This window comes from Nelumbo nucifera, chromosome 3 (genome assembly GCF_055504915.1).
Source record: "Nelumbo nucifera cultivar China Antique chromosome 3, China Antique-T2T, whole genome shotgun sequence".
Classification (NCBI taxonomy): Eukaryota; Viridiplantae; Streptophyta; class Magnoliopsida; order Proteales; family Nelumbonaceae; genus Nelumbo; species Nelumbo nucifera.
The window spans coordinates 95,577,714-95,593,987 of record NC_142651.1 but is presented as its reverse complement, the minus strand read 5'-3'; the positions used below and the strand labels follow the sequence as shown (position 1 = coordinate 95,593,987).

The 16,274-nt window shown below is 36.6% G+C and overlaps 1 protein-coding gene across 4 annotated transcripts; it reads right to left on the bottom strand.

Annotated features, from left to right (window-relative positions):
- Positions 1–6,522: 6,522 nt before the first annotated feature.
- Positions 6,523–15,596, bottom strand: LOC104589742 (DNA-directed RNA polymerases II and V subunit 6B-like). 4 transcript variants are annotated; one of them, XM_010248163.3, is made up of 7 exons: positions 13,855–13,975; positions 13,614–13,695; positions 9,642–9,675; positions 9,356–9,531; positions 9,211–9,262; positions 6,955–7,022; positions 6,523–6,852 (listed from the first exon to the last, which is right to left on the bottom strand). In XM_010248163.3, exons 2-7 carry the CDS (start codon positions 13,646–13,648, stop codon positions 6,783–6,785), a joined length of 435 nt encoding a protein of 144 aa, XP_010246465.1. In that variant the 5' UTR covers positions 13,649–13,695; positions 13,855–13,975; the 3' UTR covers positions 6,523–6,782. The 4 variants fall into 4 exon arrangements, 3 of the variants coding, with proteins under 3 accessions (XP_010246465.1, XP_010246466.1, XP_019051931.1); XM_010248164.3 differs by having other exon boundaries at positions 13,859–13,903; XM_019196386.2 differs by lacking the exons at positions 6,523–6,852; positions 6,955–7,022 and adding an exon at positions 7,080–7,199 and having other exon boundaries at positions 13,855–13,984.
- Positions 15,597–16,274: the final 678 nt, after the last annotated feature.

Sequence of the window (16,274 nt, the reverse complement as noted above, 5' to 3'; positions counted from 1 at the left end):
ATCACATCATCAACAACAACTACTGCAACTTCCTACCAAACAGATCCAACGTCAATTTAAATTTCGTGTGTTTCCATTCTCCAATTAAAGAACCATTTGACCGAAGAACGTCGAAGAACAGAACCCTAGAATCCGCCATAGAAGAGCACTCACTGACAACTCTCAGAAAAAAACTCACTACCAACGCTCAGAAAAGGCGGGAGAAAGAAAAAACCGTAGAAACAACGCAAAGCAAAGCTTCGACGGAGGAGAAAACAAAGATTTCTTCGTGTTCCTCGTGGCAGCTGGCGGGGCCCCTGAATTACACGAGGCCGTTGGTTATCTGAAAATTATTCTTATGGGCTTTCAATTCTGAATTTATTACGTTACGTAATACGTAATCACGGCGTACTTAGTGGTCAACCCATCCACCCGGGTTAGACCGGATTGGTTCGAATTGAGACCATGTTAGGCATAAGATATACCAATATTCCATACTAATGTCACAAAGAAATGCCATCGGCCGTGTCCCGTGCTTTGCCTGAGGCTTCCAATCCCAAGTCCTAACCCAGACCATTTGGGACGGCTTTCCTTACCAGGTGTTCAAATTCGGTTATCAAATCAAAAACCAAATCGAAATCGAATTGATTCAAATAAATCAATTGGGTTTGGTTATTTTAGTTTTTGGTTCAGTTTGATTTTAAAATTTTAAAAAATTCGTTTTTTAGTGTTTAGTTCGGTTTGTGAAATAAAATTCAACTAAATCAAATCGAAAACTGAATTAATCAAAATAAATACATATATTTACATTTTAATTTTTAATTATAAATACTCATATTAATATTAACATTAATATAAATATAAAATACATTTATATTTTAACTAACTAAATTAATCAAATTTTCAAGCCTAATTTAGTTCGATTCATGAAGATAAATGACCTAACCAAAACGTTGGTTAGGTTTTTATTTCCGAACCGACTAAATAAACACCCCTAAACAATGTTTAGAAAATTAGCTTTCCATTAAAGCTCTCTTGAGTGCTGACTTCTGCATAGCAGCTCTGAAACTGTGAAAGCAATTCAACCAAGGCTTAGCCCTTTCAAAATCCAAACAGGTCATTGCCCTTTTGGGACACTCGGAATTTCCTACTCGCTTTTTCTATCCATTCTCTACCCGTCGTCGTGAATTGGAGTCACACATCTCTATTATGAATTAAGAGATGTATGAATGCAATTCGTGACAGGTAGAGAGTGAGTAGGAAAGGCATTCACAAGGGCAATTTTTGGCTTTTCAAGGTGGCTATGGATCTGCTGCTTTAACCACTGTGTATAAGGAAATTGGATTTGGTCCTCCCTTGCAGCCGTGCATCAGAAATATCTCCATATGAATAAAAACATATAAATATGAAGATGTTCCTAATGCACGGCTGCAAATGACCGAGAATAATTCCGCAATGATCAAATCTGATCTCGTGTGTAGATGGCTACATAACCAATCATTCCATATACATAGAACCCACTCTTATATCCATGGAACACTGATATACTCATTCATGATTACATAATCTCGCTAACAGTGGTGAGCAGCAGATTCCAAGTGTGATAAGGTGGACTACACGGAGCCAGGTATAAGCAATAGTTGGTGAAAAATATGGAAAGCCCAAATTTGTTATTGCTCGGCCAAAGCCATGGCTTTTCGTTGGAGCTTCTTTTATCAGCTTTTTTTTTTTTTTTTCTAAAGCAGTTTAACAATTCAACCAAAGCTTTAGCCCTCTAAAAGAGGCGCTCAGTGCCCAATGTATAATCGGTAGTTATTACTTGTTAATCAGTTGTTTGTGCATCTTAGTACCTCCATGACTTGGTCTTGAACACGTATCACATGTTGGCAGAGTTTCCGGTCAACCTCATCAATAGGCTTGCCTTATATAGTAATGACCAGTACTCCAGCGAAGATCAGAGACTATGAGGCCACCAAAACTCAGAGAGACATATCACACTATGAATTAAGGCTCCATCCATCTGGCCTTGGTGCAACAGTTGGGTTGTTCCATTGTTCAAATCTTGAAAACAGACTCTCTCTCTCTATGTGCAGGACAGGAGTAAGGCTGTATACATCCAAAACCCATATAGGCAGTAGCCTCGTACATTAGACTTTTTTATTCAGACTCAGTCATCAAGATAAAGCATCAAATAATTTTATATATATGAGGATTAATAACATTTGATGTATCAAAATTAAAATCACATACTGTTAACAACATAAATCCTTCTTAATTTTGCAGGTTTCTATTTCTACTGAAAGTAAGAGAGAGATACCCTTCTAATATCAGCAACTGGGTTGATGGGGATCTGGACATTCTTGGCATAAAACCACCATAAGACGACGGAGGCAGCTAGAGTCATCAACAAGCAAACAGCCACTCTAAGCATCTCTCTTCAGTCTTCAATGAAGAAGGGAAGACCGCGCTTATTGTAATGCTGCAAATCTGAAACCAATTGATCCAATTTTGGTATACCCCAAAATTGGAGACAGAAAATGTAATGCCGCAATCATGCTAAAACCACAAGTCTCACAAATTTTGGTGGGCCATCTCTAATGAAGGGATCACAAATTTAGATGCCAAATCTCATGGTAAGTAAGGGAGGAAAAAGGAGAGATATGTATGGTGGTTTGTATTATTTCGCCAAAATATTGTCTTTTACTATTGCAATGTTGATGGAGAAATCAGGTGTCGGGCGTATACACGAGTACATATCCGGATACACAAATTCTACCTACGTCTACCCACATAATACGGTATTATGCAGAGAGAGATATTCCCAATTTATGGGGATGATGTATTGTAGGTAGGCATGGGCAGAATTCTCATGAACAGGAGATCCGGAGTCACATAATACATCTCATTAAAAAGAAGAGGAAACACTTTCTTTTAAAATAGGCTAACACCCACATCAAATAGAAACAGCTTTGATTTTCGTAGGATAAGAGCATTTCTGCTGGTTAATTCGTGGTTCACTCACTCGGTTGGACCATTCAACCCGTGGCTCAATTATGATCTTGGTCTAGATTAACCTAACATCTGACATTATTTTAAAAATCATTGATTTGGTCAATGATCCACCTGAGGCGGTTGAACCGCTGACCCACTAAACCCGAACAGTAGGTCACAAACTACAAATCAAGAATACTTCCAGACGCCAAAATTAGTGGGCAAGGTACCTTGGCCCACTAATTTTGCCAAGTTTTTACTCAAATCTCAATTTTTAGCTATAGTACTGCAAAACACTTGGGAATAAAGACCAAGGGGTGACTTAATGTGACTCTTCCTTGAACTTTAATTGAGAATGAGGATGAATTCATAGAATTAGAGCAAAATGGACAAATGGTGGAATGCATCTAGATTCTTATATGGAGCAGAGTAGTAAAATTAAAAAGGATAATGTCAAAAATGAAGTCTTACAAACCTAGAAATAACTCCAATAGGTGATAAAATGTGAGAAATTAATATAGTTTGGTCACAGACATAAAAAGAAGCTGCAAGATTGTAAATGATTGATATTAAGTTAATAACAAATATCCTTTTCACATCATTTAAAAATGATTTGAGCATCCATAATTTAACAATGGATTATATTGAGCACAATAGAATGTGACAAGATAGACATTTTACTGACCTTATATCAAGGTTCAAAGTATTGGAAATCCTACATGTATTGGAAAGGCAAATTTAAGAGATGTATCAAGATACGCTTTGGATACGCATGAATACAGGCGAAAAATTAATATACACATGAAAATGTTATAAATACTCTAATAAATCATAAATAAACATCAATATCACTAAATATAAGACTTAAACAAGCTATTTATACATAAAAATCACATGTTTTAATGGGTTTTATGAAAAAACATATTATAATCAACAAGCAGAAACATTAACATACTATCTAATAAAGTACTTGATTAAGTTCCAATCTTCCAAGTTCCAACTTCAAATTTTAAATCTATTATAATTTACAAATTCAACATTTGAATCCCAATATGATTTTTACAACTTTACATGAATAAAATAAAAAATCAATTATTATATGAATTATCCAATTTTAAGTGTTAATATGTTAGTAAACTAATTTTCAATTGTTATTATGAAATTTAAAAAAAATAAATATTTTTTTAATTATTATGTAACACAAGTATCCAATTAAACAAATAATAATTGGTTTCATATTTTTTAGGCCACAATTATATTCACATTCAAATTATAGATTATCATGTGAAATATATCAATGCCTTTTGTTCTGTATTTTTTAATATTTTTAAATATTACTAAAAATTATTTTTAATTGTTTTAAACATTTTGCCAAGTGTTATCTAATCCAATTAAACAATTAACAATTATTGAATCAAATAATTATGTAAAATTTGTAATAATTGAATCAAACATTTTTTTCGTATCTTTTAAATAATTATCTATTTTTATTCAAATAATTATTTTGCATGTTTTATTCTAAAAATTAAACAAATATTTTTTTGAATGGCTTCATGTACATCTATTACTTTATTCTAAAGTTAATACTTACTTTGCATGTTTATTCTAAAAATTAAAAAAATTAAATATGTAATAATAAAATTGAATGGATTTATGGACATAGTAGATGAAATACTTATTTTGCATGTTTCATTCTAAAAATTAAATAAATATTTATTTTTATTCAAATAATTATTTTGCATGTTTTATTCTAAAAATTAAATTAAAATTAAAAAAAAAGTAAATATGTAATAGAAAAACTGAATGGATTTATGGACATAATAGATGAAATACTTATTTTGCAAGTTTCATTATAAAAATTAAATAAATATTTATTTTTATTCAAATAATTACTTTTCATGTTTTATTCTAAAAATTAAATTAGAATTTAAAAAAAAAGTAAATATGTAACAGAAAAATTGAATGGATTTATGGACATAATAGATGAAATACTTATTTTGCATGTTTCATTCCAAAAACTAATTAAATATTTATTTTTCTTCAAATAATTATTTTCATGTTTTATTCTAAAAATTAAACTAAATTTTAAAATGTAAATATGTAACAGAAAAATTGAATGGATTTATGGACATAATAGATCATCCATATATTTACTGTAAATATTTATTATTAGAATTTAAACCATAGCAAAAAATTAGAGAAATAAATAAATATTTATAATCTAAAAATTAAAAATTAAAGAAAAAACAAATTAAATTTTTCACATGATATTTCAATATATTGATGTCAGTCTTAGCTCTACAACATATTCAACCTATAGGGTTAGATCACATAAAATTGAAGAAATCATCTATATATTATATATTATTCCAAAAATTGAAAGATTAAAAAAATCAATTATTTACAAGAAATTTCAATTGATCTGTGGACATGGTAGATTATCCATAGATCTACAACATAGTCAATTTTTAGAGGTAGATAACAAGAAAAACCTAAAATGTTCATTTCTTTCAGATTTATTTACTATTCTGGAATTTCTTCAAATATTCACAAAGATCTACATATAGGAGCAAAATAAGTGAGGTTTTTTTCACCAGAATAGCATATCAACAAACAAAAAGATGATTCTAAGCATCCAAACTAAAAAAAAAAAAACACAAAACATTGGCTTTGATTGTAAAAAAGAAAATACATATTTTCGTTCATTTTTTAAGAATCTTGAAAAACTTGTTGGATCTTACAAATTTGTGGATGTTTTGGTAGATTTTGGCTATATTTCAATCTCTATGAATGGTGTGAAGGTTTCTAAAGGGTTTGAAAAAAAAAAAAGGGCTTCTGAAATAGGTTTAAAAGCCTTCTTTTAAATAAAGTTTTTTTGTAATTTCCGTAACAATAAAATCGCATTATAGCACCAAAACAGGCTGATACTCACCAAAACATTACCAATACAGGCATGATACGCTTTCCACACGACAACAAAGAATAATGTTAAGGATTTGATACCATTCCCCATGCTGAAACCTCAAAGATACGATACATATCGGCCAATACAGGCCAATACGTAACGAAATTTTGAACCTTGCCCCATATAGGCGGGACAAGGCTTAGATTATTACAAAATTTACAGCATAAAAAGGCCGCAGGATGCATCCCCATTCTCCTTTGGGTGTTGGGTAATGGCCATGGGACTAACCATGTAGTGCAAGACTTTGGTACAAAGCGCAAAAATCAAAATACAAGACGGGTATAAACACATCTAATCTAATATCAAAGGTCCTCTTTGGCGTGCTGTCCTATTGTGCATTACAAGCATTCTATGATTCTACTTCATTTCAGTTGAGATCAGTAGTCTCCACTTGCTCGGACATACATTGTTTATTGCCTGATTGATAGTTTTCATCACCTTTAGCATATTATTGGGACTTTGGGAGTAGTCTAGCGATTAAAAAGCTGAAAATCAAGTAACTTAGGCCACCCCAATATTGTAACCAATATCACCCTCGTTGTGAAACTGTACTATGTTGCACCATAAAAAAAAAAGAAGCCTAAAGCTTTCCTTAGGTAAGACTTTCTTTAATTTCCAAGAGAACTGTCTACAGTAAACATTGTTCTTGTATTCCACAATCCATTCTAATGTCCATCTTCACGCACTCTAGTACTAAAACACAATTACAGGTATACAAGTTCGTAGCTTGGCATTAACACACTATAGAAAGAGCAGGTCTTTGCCACTCAAATTACAGTGGCTACCAAAACCTCTTTGACAATGTCAGTGAACGTTTCTTAATATTGTTCCAAACCATGTGCATCGATCAGTCACCTCCCACCTGTCTCTTCCAGGTATCTTCCACAATCAGCTCATCAACTCCCCAATCTTCATAGCTGCCGAGTTATAAAGGTGTTTAGAAATGCCATGCACACATTGGTTCCTTTGCTGTTAAGAGAAACAGACCCACAGAAGTGAAGTTGGACCAAGAAACTTACCTTCCATCAGGCAAGTAGCGTCGTATGGTGAAGGGTATCTTTCGCTCTCGGAGTTCTTTCATTGCAATCTAGAACATTAGAAGACAGATAATTGAGTGAATCATCTACCTTGACTAATATTACCATACCAATGCATATCCTCAAAATAAAGAAGCCTCTGTGTGCCATCTCCCCCACCAATACAACAGACAATGACCAAGTATTCCTAGGGGTATCTTTCGCTCTCGGAGTTCTTTCATTGCAATCTAGAACATTAGAAGACAGATAATTGAGTGAATCATCTACCTTGACTAATATTACCATACCAATGCATATCCTCAAAATAAAGAAGCCTCTGTGTGCCATCTCCCCCACCAATACAACAGACAATGACCAAGTATTCCTAGGGGTGGAGTTGAAGAATTTACACTCCATTGGACCTACGCTTTCAGGCCAGACCAAGGTTTTAAAAACTGGACCGAACCGGACAAGGAACCGTTCTGGGGACTGGTTCCCAGGTCAAATGGTCCGACCATCCGGTTCGAATGGACAGCCCATTCTGACTTAAAAATAAAAAATAAATGGCCAAAACCGTTGCTCGGGTTGACGGTTCAACCACCCAGGTCAGCAGGTCACTAACCAAATCAACAGTTTTTAGCCAAAAAGTGGTTTTAGGGTGAAACAGAACCAGTTACCTGACCGGTTCCTGGGTCAACTAATCCAACCATCCAGTCCAGTCCAGTTTTCTAAACCATGGGACAGGCCCATTCAAATTGTAGTAATTTCCCAACACAGGCTCACCCAAGTTGCATCCCAAGTATCTCCATTAAAATGTGATAAGAAAAAATCCATCAAAAAAAATTGTGATTAGAAAAAAATAGAAAAGAAGAAATCAATTGGAACAGACATGTTGTATTGGTGTACAATAGCATATATCTGTTCAAAATAGATCGGACGATGGGTTTGATCTGGTGAAGCACACTACAAATAATCAGAGCCAATATCAGCTAAAATTTACAAACATGAGATCCAGCCTCCAGGTCCAACCTATGAATAATTCAATCTGATAAAAATTGATTCATTTACCAAAAAAGGTGAAAATTGAATCGGCAATTTAATAACCAACAAGGAGGATTTTTAGAGAAGGCAGAAACAATTTTACTTGTTATAACAGTCAATTATTTATATTTATTTATAACAACTTGATAGAAATGTTCAGTTTAATGGAAGAAAAATAAAAATTCAGAATTTGGGCAATATGCATGTTCAGTACAAGACAGCATTCGTAGAACAAAATATGGAGTCTGGAGTTTGGCATGTCATGGGTCATGAGGAAATCTCAAATCCTAATCAGATAATCCAAGCATAAGATGCAAATTATCAGTTTGTCACTTAACCATCCACCAATTAAAATTCTTCTCCATTTTCCCCATTAACCAGAGAATTTGATACACCAGGAGGTTTGAATCACCTAGTGTAGATTTTCTGGTAATAGAGATTTCTTAAATGACAAGAATATGATACACCAGTGATGATAAAAAAAAAAAAGAATATGATACACCAGGAGGTTTGAATCACCAGAGAATTCTTGCTCCCTTCACAAAGATGTCACACATACAAGAACATCTTCTCACTAGGACTAATTGTATTGTTCAAACAATGGATTGGTCTGTGATTCACACAGTGGGACATTCTTGATAAATCAGAACAAATTCATATTTGGTAAAAAATAAAGAAGAAGCACAACCACCTTCCTATGAGTAATGAGTTAATCGACATCTAGAGGGCACAAAGGGTTAGATAGACATAATCGAAGTTATCATGCCATGAACAATCCAAATACATGGTTCATTTCCATGGAGAGGGAGAACAGTGAACAGTATCTGAATGTGCCTACCTGATAATAGGGAAAATTTTGGCAAAACAAACTTATGAGGCAGTCAATGCTTTTAAAATAACTAATATATCACCCTTGATGCACATAGACAAAGCCAAGTGGCAACTAGGAAATTGGGGGTAGGGGCGGGGTGGGTTGTTAATACTTTTGGATTAAAGCACCCTTACCAGTTACCATAACATAAAATTATATGAGAGAAAAATGCAATGCCTTTTTAACAACCCTACAAATGCCATGTTCAAAAATCACACAAACTTTTTTCTTACAGTGCAACTCTAACCCATGAGTAGCTGTATCCATTTTTTCTTCATTAGGTGTAGTGTGGATGCATGTGCCAGTTGCTTTTCATTCTTTCAAGTAGTCTTTGTAAGAGAGCTTACCTCAAGCGGATCAGTCTCACCCTCCAACTCAACCATCACAGGTGCATTCATACTGTTCAATAGGCATCATAGGTCATTATAAAGCTTCATAATTATTATCCTTTAACAAAAATTTTAGAATGATAAGGAAGCATAAGAATGAAACCTGATCTGCAGGGCACGTGTACCCAAGATACGAGCACGTTCATACTTAGTCATATATTTTGATGTCTTTCTTCGTCGCTCAACTGATTCTTGTTCCTCCTTCTCTTCCGTTTCAGCCATAAGAGGATCAGGGACGTCTTCATTGTTATTGTTATCCACATCCTCCTCTGCTCCTTCCTAATAATTAGCCAATATCTTGATCAATTCAACTAGACATATATAACAGTTGATGCCTTGAAGACAATTTAGAAGCACATCCAAAGATTTATTTGTTTAGTTCTTTTTACCTCAACCTCAGGTTCTATTGGCTCATCTTCATACCTACAGGAATAGGTTTCTTGTCAGCATTAGTACATTTATTTCAAGCAAAGTATAAGGAAAGCATAAAGGTTAAGGAAACAAGAAAATATAAATATTTCCAAAAATACTAGGTTTAAAAATGCTTTAGATACAGAACAGAAACTACACAACTTTGGTCATTGGTACAGACCAACAGGGTCATACAAGGTCATATGAATGAGCCAAGGAACCTAGGAATATCTCCAATAGGTGATAAAATGAGAAACAGTATATTGCAATGGTTTGGCATGTGCATAGAAGACCATCTATGGCACCTGTTAGGAAAAGTGATCTGTTAATGTCAAAGGAGCTAGAAGAGCTAGGGGGCAGACTGAAAAGGACTTGGATGAAAAAAATAACTAATAAGAAATGATTTAAGTGTCCATAATTCAATAATACAGAACAGAATGGCAAAACAGGACTCATGCAGCCAACTCCATATAGTTGGGACAAGGCTATGATGATGATGTGATTAGGGAAGGGGAATCAAAAATAGTAATTTCCTGGGCAGCAAACAGCAGCCATACCCCATGGACGTTTAAACATGTGATAAGGGAAGTGGAAAAGATTGCAAAGGAGGTTGAGGCTGAATTTAAATGGGTCCGAAAAAGTGCAAATGGGCTAGCTAATGTTTTAGCAAAACAGAGGGCAGAGACAACAACTATTTTGGGCTGCACTGTAATGAGCGATAGAATAGAGTGATTAAAGGGATCAACAGTCCCATCACCAAATTGTATAAACTGTTCACAATCTGAAATTTAATAAAATACATGTTTACTGATAAAAAAAGGCTATGATGATGATATGCAGACCAAAAAAGCTGTACTAGGTCAGACCGGATTGATTCAATGGAAAACATCAATCAGCTCAGGCTGGAACAAGAAAATTACTGAAATGTATATCCTATTTTGAAATATTAACTAATCAACAAAGCAAGATTGATCTATAGACATAATTGATGCCTAAGAAGGAATGGTAGGCTTGGTCATTCTTAAATAGCTAAGGCTTCAAATTTAACGATGTCAATTGCAAGTTTCAAGAAAAATGAGATAATCGCAACCACTGGAAAAGGTCGGCCTGGGCACTAAGCCTCACAGTTCAAATCCAACTGTATTGAGCTCAACAAGTCCAGAGTTCAAGCAAATCGATCGCATTTTAGCATGAATAAATGCAAAACTATATAAAACTGCAGTACGCCAAATGGTAGTCACAATACTAGTTTAATTGATCATGTAAAATTTTCTAGCTCTACAAGATTATTTAGAGGCAACAGAAGACTGAAAATTATTTTTTTTCTTTGACACAAGAAATAAGGAACCAACGACTTTGGCCCAACACAAATAACATAGTAGATTATTCTCCACTTACATTATTCATATGATTAATTCTGCTACATGACATGGAACTATTTAATTATTGAAACTCTGTAATCTACCCCCTGCAGCTACCTATGGGTATTGATTTAAACTGTCTTTACGAGTCCGTACTAGCAGCATTTGATGGACAAAACACATAAAATAAATATTTCGTGTTAAGGGAACATCCCCATTCCACATGCAAGATGTTACTCGAGAGTGAAACACCATAATGGGAAAAGCAAGTGCCCAACTCAATCTTTTACTAAGCTCCTAAATTATTGAGGATCGACTTCTTAAAAGAAAAGTTTTCATCTCTAGCTGACTAGCTATGTGCTTTGCTCAGAAGTGGACGAGTTAACATGTTGGAATATCAAGAATACCAAGAACAGTTACTATAGCTGCCAATATCAAGATTAGTTACCACAGTTGTCTCACTTGCCACGTGTACAAAACTGTTATAACAGCTGTAAACCCATGCCTATATATATCACATGTATCTTCCTACATTAATTCAATTCAATAATTCTTCTTCTCTGATACTTGTCGTCATGGTATCAAAGCGATAGTTCCTCCGCCACCACCACCGCACCCTCTGCTCCAAAATCTTGCGTCAGAGTTCCATTCTCACTCTCCTCAAATCCAGTGTTGAAAGCTCTAGTTTCCATCGTCTTCCTCCAATTTCTGCACCAAAGCTGCTCTGTTTCTTCTCCTTGCCGTCTCCTCTTGTGCTCTGTTTTTCTATCTCCTCTTTTTTCCACTTAAGATCTAGACCATAACCACCAGTTCGCAATAGAGAACACAGTAAACACTCCATACTTCTTGCATCCATTTGATAGCCCGGGAGCTACTCTTGTATCATGCCAGCTCACCGGAGACAATTTCTCGATGTGGCGACAAGGCATGACCAATGCTCTGAGGGCAAAGAATAAATTCATCTTTGTTGATGGATCTTTACCATGTCCGGCTTCCAATGAGCCAGATCTAAATGCCTGGATTAAGTGCAACTCCATGGTAGTTGCATGGATTTTCACTTCACTGAACAAAGAGATACGACAATGTGACCTTCATCAAGTTTTCTGCTGATATTTGGAAAGAGATCCAAGAATGGTTTTCTCAGGCTAATATCCCACATATCCATCAACTGAAGCGAGACCTTGCTCTTCTTCAACAAGGCAAATCATCGGTGACAACATATTTCACTAAACTGAGGACTCTATGGGATGAACTCAGCTCTCTTGCAGAATATCCAAAATGTACCTATGGAACATCCAAAGCCCTTGCAACAAAGCATGAAAGAGAGCAACTACATCAATTTCTCATGGGATTCAATGAGTCCTTTAATGCCATTCTGTCAAGTACCCTCGGGTCCAAGCCTCTGCCCTCACTGAGTAAGGCTTATGCCCTTATCACTCAAGAAGAAGAGCAACATCAATTGGTGGTTTCTCCCTGTGTACTACAACCTGACCTAAAGTAGAAGCTCTAGCAGCAAATACTTCCAAGAATGGTAATCCCCGATCAAAATTCATGTGACCACTGCACACGCACAAGCCACACCAAAGACCGGAGCTATGCTCTCATAGGCTATCCTCCCAATTGGAATCGTTGCCGAACTAACAAAGCTCCAACACATCAAGCCAATTCTTCCAAGACTGATCGACCAGCCTCTTGTGCCTCTGCTGATGACAAATCTGTTGCATCTGTGGATCAAACATCTCCAATAGTAGGTCTTACCATGCACCAATATTCACAACTCCTTTCCCTGTTAAACCAAGAGTCATTTGACTTCGTTGCAAATGTCACCGCTGGTAAGCACTCCACACCTCCTATTGAATGGATTGTGGATAGTGGTGCATCTAACCACATGATATCATCTCCCTCTTTTTTCTATCCTTCTAAACCTGTTCATACGTCCATTCGACTGCCCAATGGTTCAGTCACTCATGCATCTCTCCAAGGCTCTGTTCTAACAGAATATCTTTGTGTGTGTTGTGAATTTACCAGATCACAAGATAGCCTCTTACGCTAGCAAATAAAGGGTTGAGTAAGAAAGGGAAGCTCACAGAGCAATATACCCGTTTTGTTGTCTTTCTGGTTGCTTTGGAAAGAAACAACTGCGATCATGTTTTAGATAGGGTCGCCTCTCAGGAAGTCGTTCTAAGGAAAAGAAACGGATTGTTTCATTCCTAGCTATCTGTCAGAAACAAATATAGAGAAGTTCCTTATGTCCTTGTTTAGATAGAGCTATAGCTAAATTTCCTAACAGGCGGTGACTAGATCAGTGTATCACCTGAATGTACTCTATTTGTATATTTTATCATTTTGCGAAGTAATACGAATCTTATATACTTTTTGCAAAAAGAAAAAAAAAAGATTCGAACAAGGAATTTACATACCAAATAAGAAAGAGAACAGGGTCGAACAAATAGGAACTAAACCGTAGTACGTGGAAGAAGAGAAAACCCTAATTACTAAATCTCGAAAACCAACAGAAAATAGGCAAGTGTTTTAGTGTCTCCACACACACACACCAGAGGAGAGGGAGAGAGAGAGAGAGGTACAAACCCCATATCCATTTCGTTGTAGTCCTCGTCCGCCATCGTCGTCTACGCAGCTTTTCTTCTCCCGCAATATGCAAAGCAAAACCCTAACAAAGTGGGAAACAATTGCGGCGTTGGTTTTTAATACAGGAAATAGAAAGGGGAAAAGAGAAGCCGGATCTGCTGTAGCCTAACAGCAATATCCCCCTCCTGAGTCGATTCCGACAGCACCTCGACCACGAAAGAACCAAACTAAATCAACTTACCTGCCTGCTAATCGCAATCGCAATATGTACTTCCCGTCTCCGAACTCTGGTCTCTCTTTTACTCCCGAAGCAGATTTAAAGTATTTGAGAACACTTAAAAAATAAGTACTTTTTTTACTTTACTTCTTTAAGATATGGGACCACACATTAAATTGTTTTTAAATACTTACCCCCGCGAGATTATACCTCCCCCTTCTCCACTTATTTGACCTTCAAACCCCAGCAGCAGTGGCACATCAGTTGCAGGTCCACCGGCGACGATCGGCGGTGAAGAACCGTGGCCGGAGGACCTTCCGTTTGGTCTCTTTCCTCTATACACTCCACTCTGTGCTCCCAACTCGGTTTCTCCCCTTGCTTGAAGAGCAAACCAGAGAGAGTTCCATTCTTTATTAGCTCGTAAACCAAATCCGGTGCTTGTTCTCATTACAGAAGCCCAACAGGCGAACCAGATTCCTGTGATGTGTTCGACCAATAGCCGTCAGCTCCGCCTCAAACTCCTTCTCGACTTGTTCAGCAACAGCTATCTTCTCCGGAGCCTTCACAGCAATCTCAATCTGTTTATCCTCTATGATCAGGGTCCCGCTGTAAACCATCCCAAATGATCCTCGGCCTAGTCTTGTTGTGAACCCACATGTTGCTTCATGCAGCTCCTCAAATGTAAAAGCTCTCAGGTTAATCAACATAGCGTCCACATCTGCAGAGGGCCTTCTGGATCGTCTGATGAGTCGTCCAACTAAAGGGTGATAGTAGACGGCAAGAGCTGCGAACAACAGAGCAAACGCCACACTTATGAAAAGACCAGCTTTCAGTAGACCCCGACTTACAGACTTCTTCCCGCCATGATCACCATCCAGAATACCTCCTCCATCACTAATCTGTTTCGGCACTTTGATTAACGCCTTATACCCATTTGTAGAATTGCGGCTAATTCTAACATTCAGAATTGGCATCCTCTTATTGTAACAAGTTGAATTGACAAATGAAGCAGCCATGCAATAACAGTCATCCATGAGTGCCTTCCTACAGCCCTCTTCGTCTGTTGGTGTTACTCTTCCCAAATTTGCAAAACCGGCATTAGGAAAATCTGCATCATCGATCACTTCCACCGTGAAATTCGTCAATTATGGCTTCTCTATACAATGATCCGGCTTGATCTTTGGGTAGCATCCCTTAGCAATGTTATTGGGATCTAAGGGGCGGTAACCCGGGAGGCAGTCACAGCTGACTGTCTCATTATCTGGTGAAGAGCAAATCCCGTACACCCCACAAATAGCATACACCGTGCAGGGCTCGGTTATTACTCTCCACACCATTTTCCATTGACTGTTTTTCTTCTTCTGGTACACATGTTGCTGCAAATTTCCATGGCCGTTCAACGTCACTCTGTCGTAGTAGTCCTCGGTGGGCATTGGCACATCCTCCGTTAATGGGAGGGTGATGTCTGGTATTTCAGGTACATGAATGCATTCGTCCGGTTGAAAACCAGGCTCACATTATTAGTGTTTATCGTGTTTGAGACCCAGTAACCAGGATCTGCGAAATGATAAGCAGAGAGCACCAGATTACTATCGTTCTGCATCTCCAACATGAAGTTTCCGGTGGAGTAGTCGACGGTCCCATTTGCATTGGAATATAGCTTTCTGCGCAACCAAAACTTGGCCTGATAGGAGAGTGTCAGTCGGCGAATCAAATGTTTGCCAAAGAACACTTGAACTGTTATAAAATGACGACGGTGACAATAGGTTATTACATGGCAGCCCACGTGGAGGTTTATGAGTGAAGTGAGGGTTAAAATTGTCATTTATATGAATATAAGCACTTATAAGGAAAATAGTTTATCAAACATTCCCACCCCAATAAGTAATTAAAAACATAATAAGTGATATGAAAAGTGAGTTACCAAACAGCCTAAAGGGTTGTTAAAATAAGTATTTCTAAAAATTTTTTCAACAAGTACTCAATCATCAATTAGGCCCTATTTGATAATTAAGTGATTCTTAAAAGAAGTACTTTTTAGAAGTACTTATTTTAACAATCACTTAAGGCTGTTTGGTAATCCATTTGCCAAATCACTTATTATGTTTTCAAACACTTATTAGGGTGGGGACATTTGGTAAGTTACTTTCCCAATAAATGCATATATTGACACAAATGAAAATTTTAGCCATCACTCATGCATCGGTTTTAATCAAAATATTGCACTAAAAATAGTTCTAAAACAAAGACGAGGGAGGAGGATGGCTGACCTGAGTGCTGCCAGCGAGAGCACAATGAGAATGCCTGAAATCGCCCCAAAAACTAGATCTGGTAAAGAGGGTTTCAAGCATTTAAAATCTCAAAAAAGAACCAAAATATTCAAAAATATATGTAGAAAAAAAGTCCAAACGTGAATCTGACTTGGTCGTTGGTGAGTTTGTAGC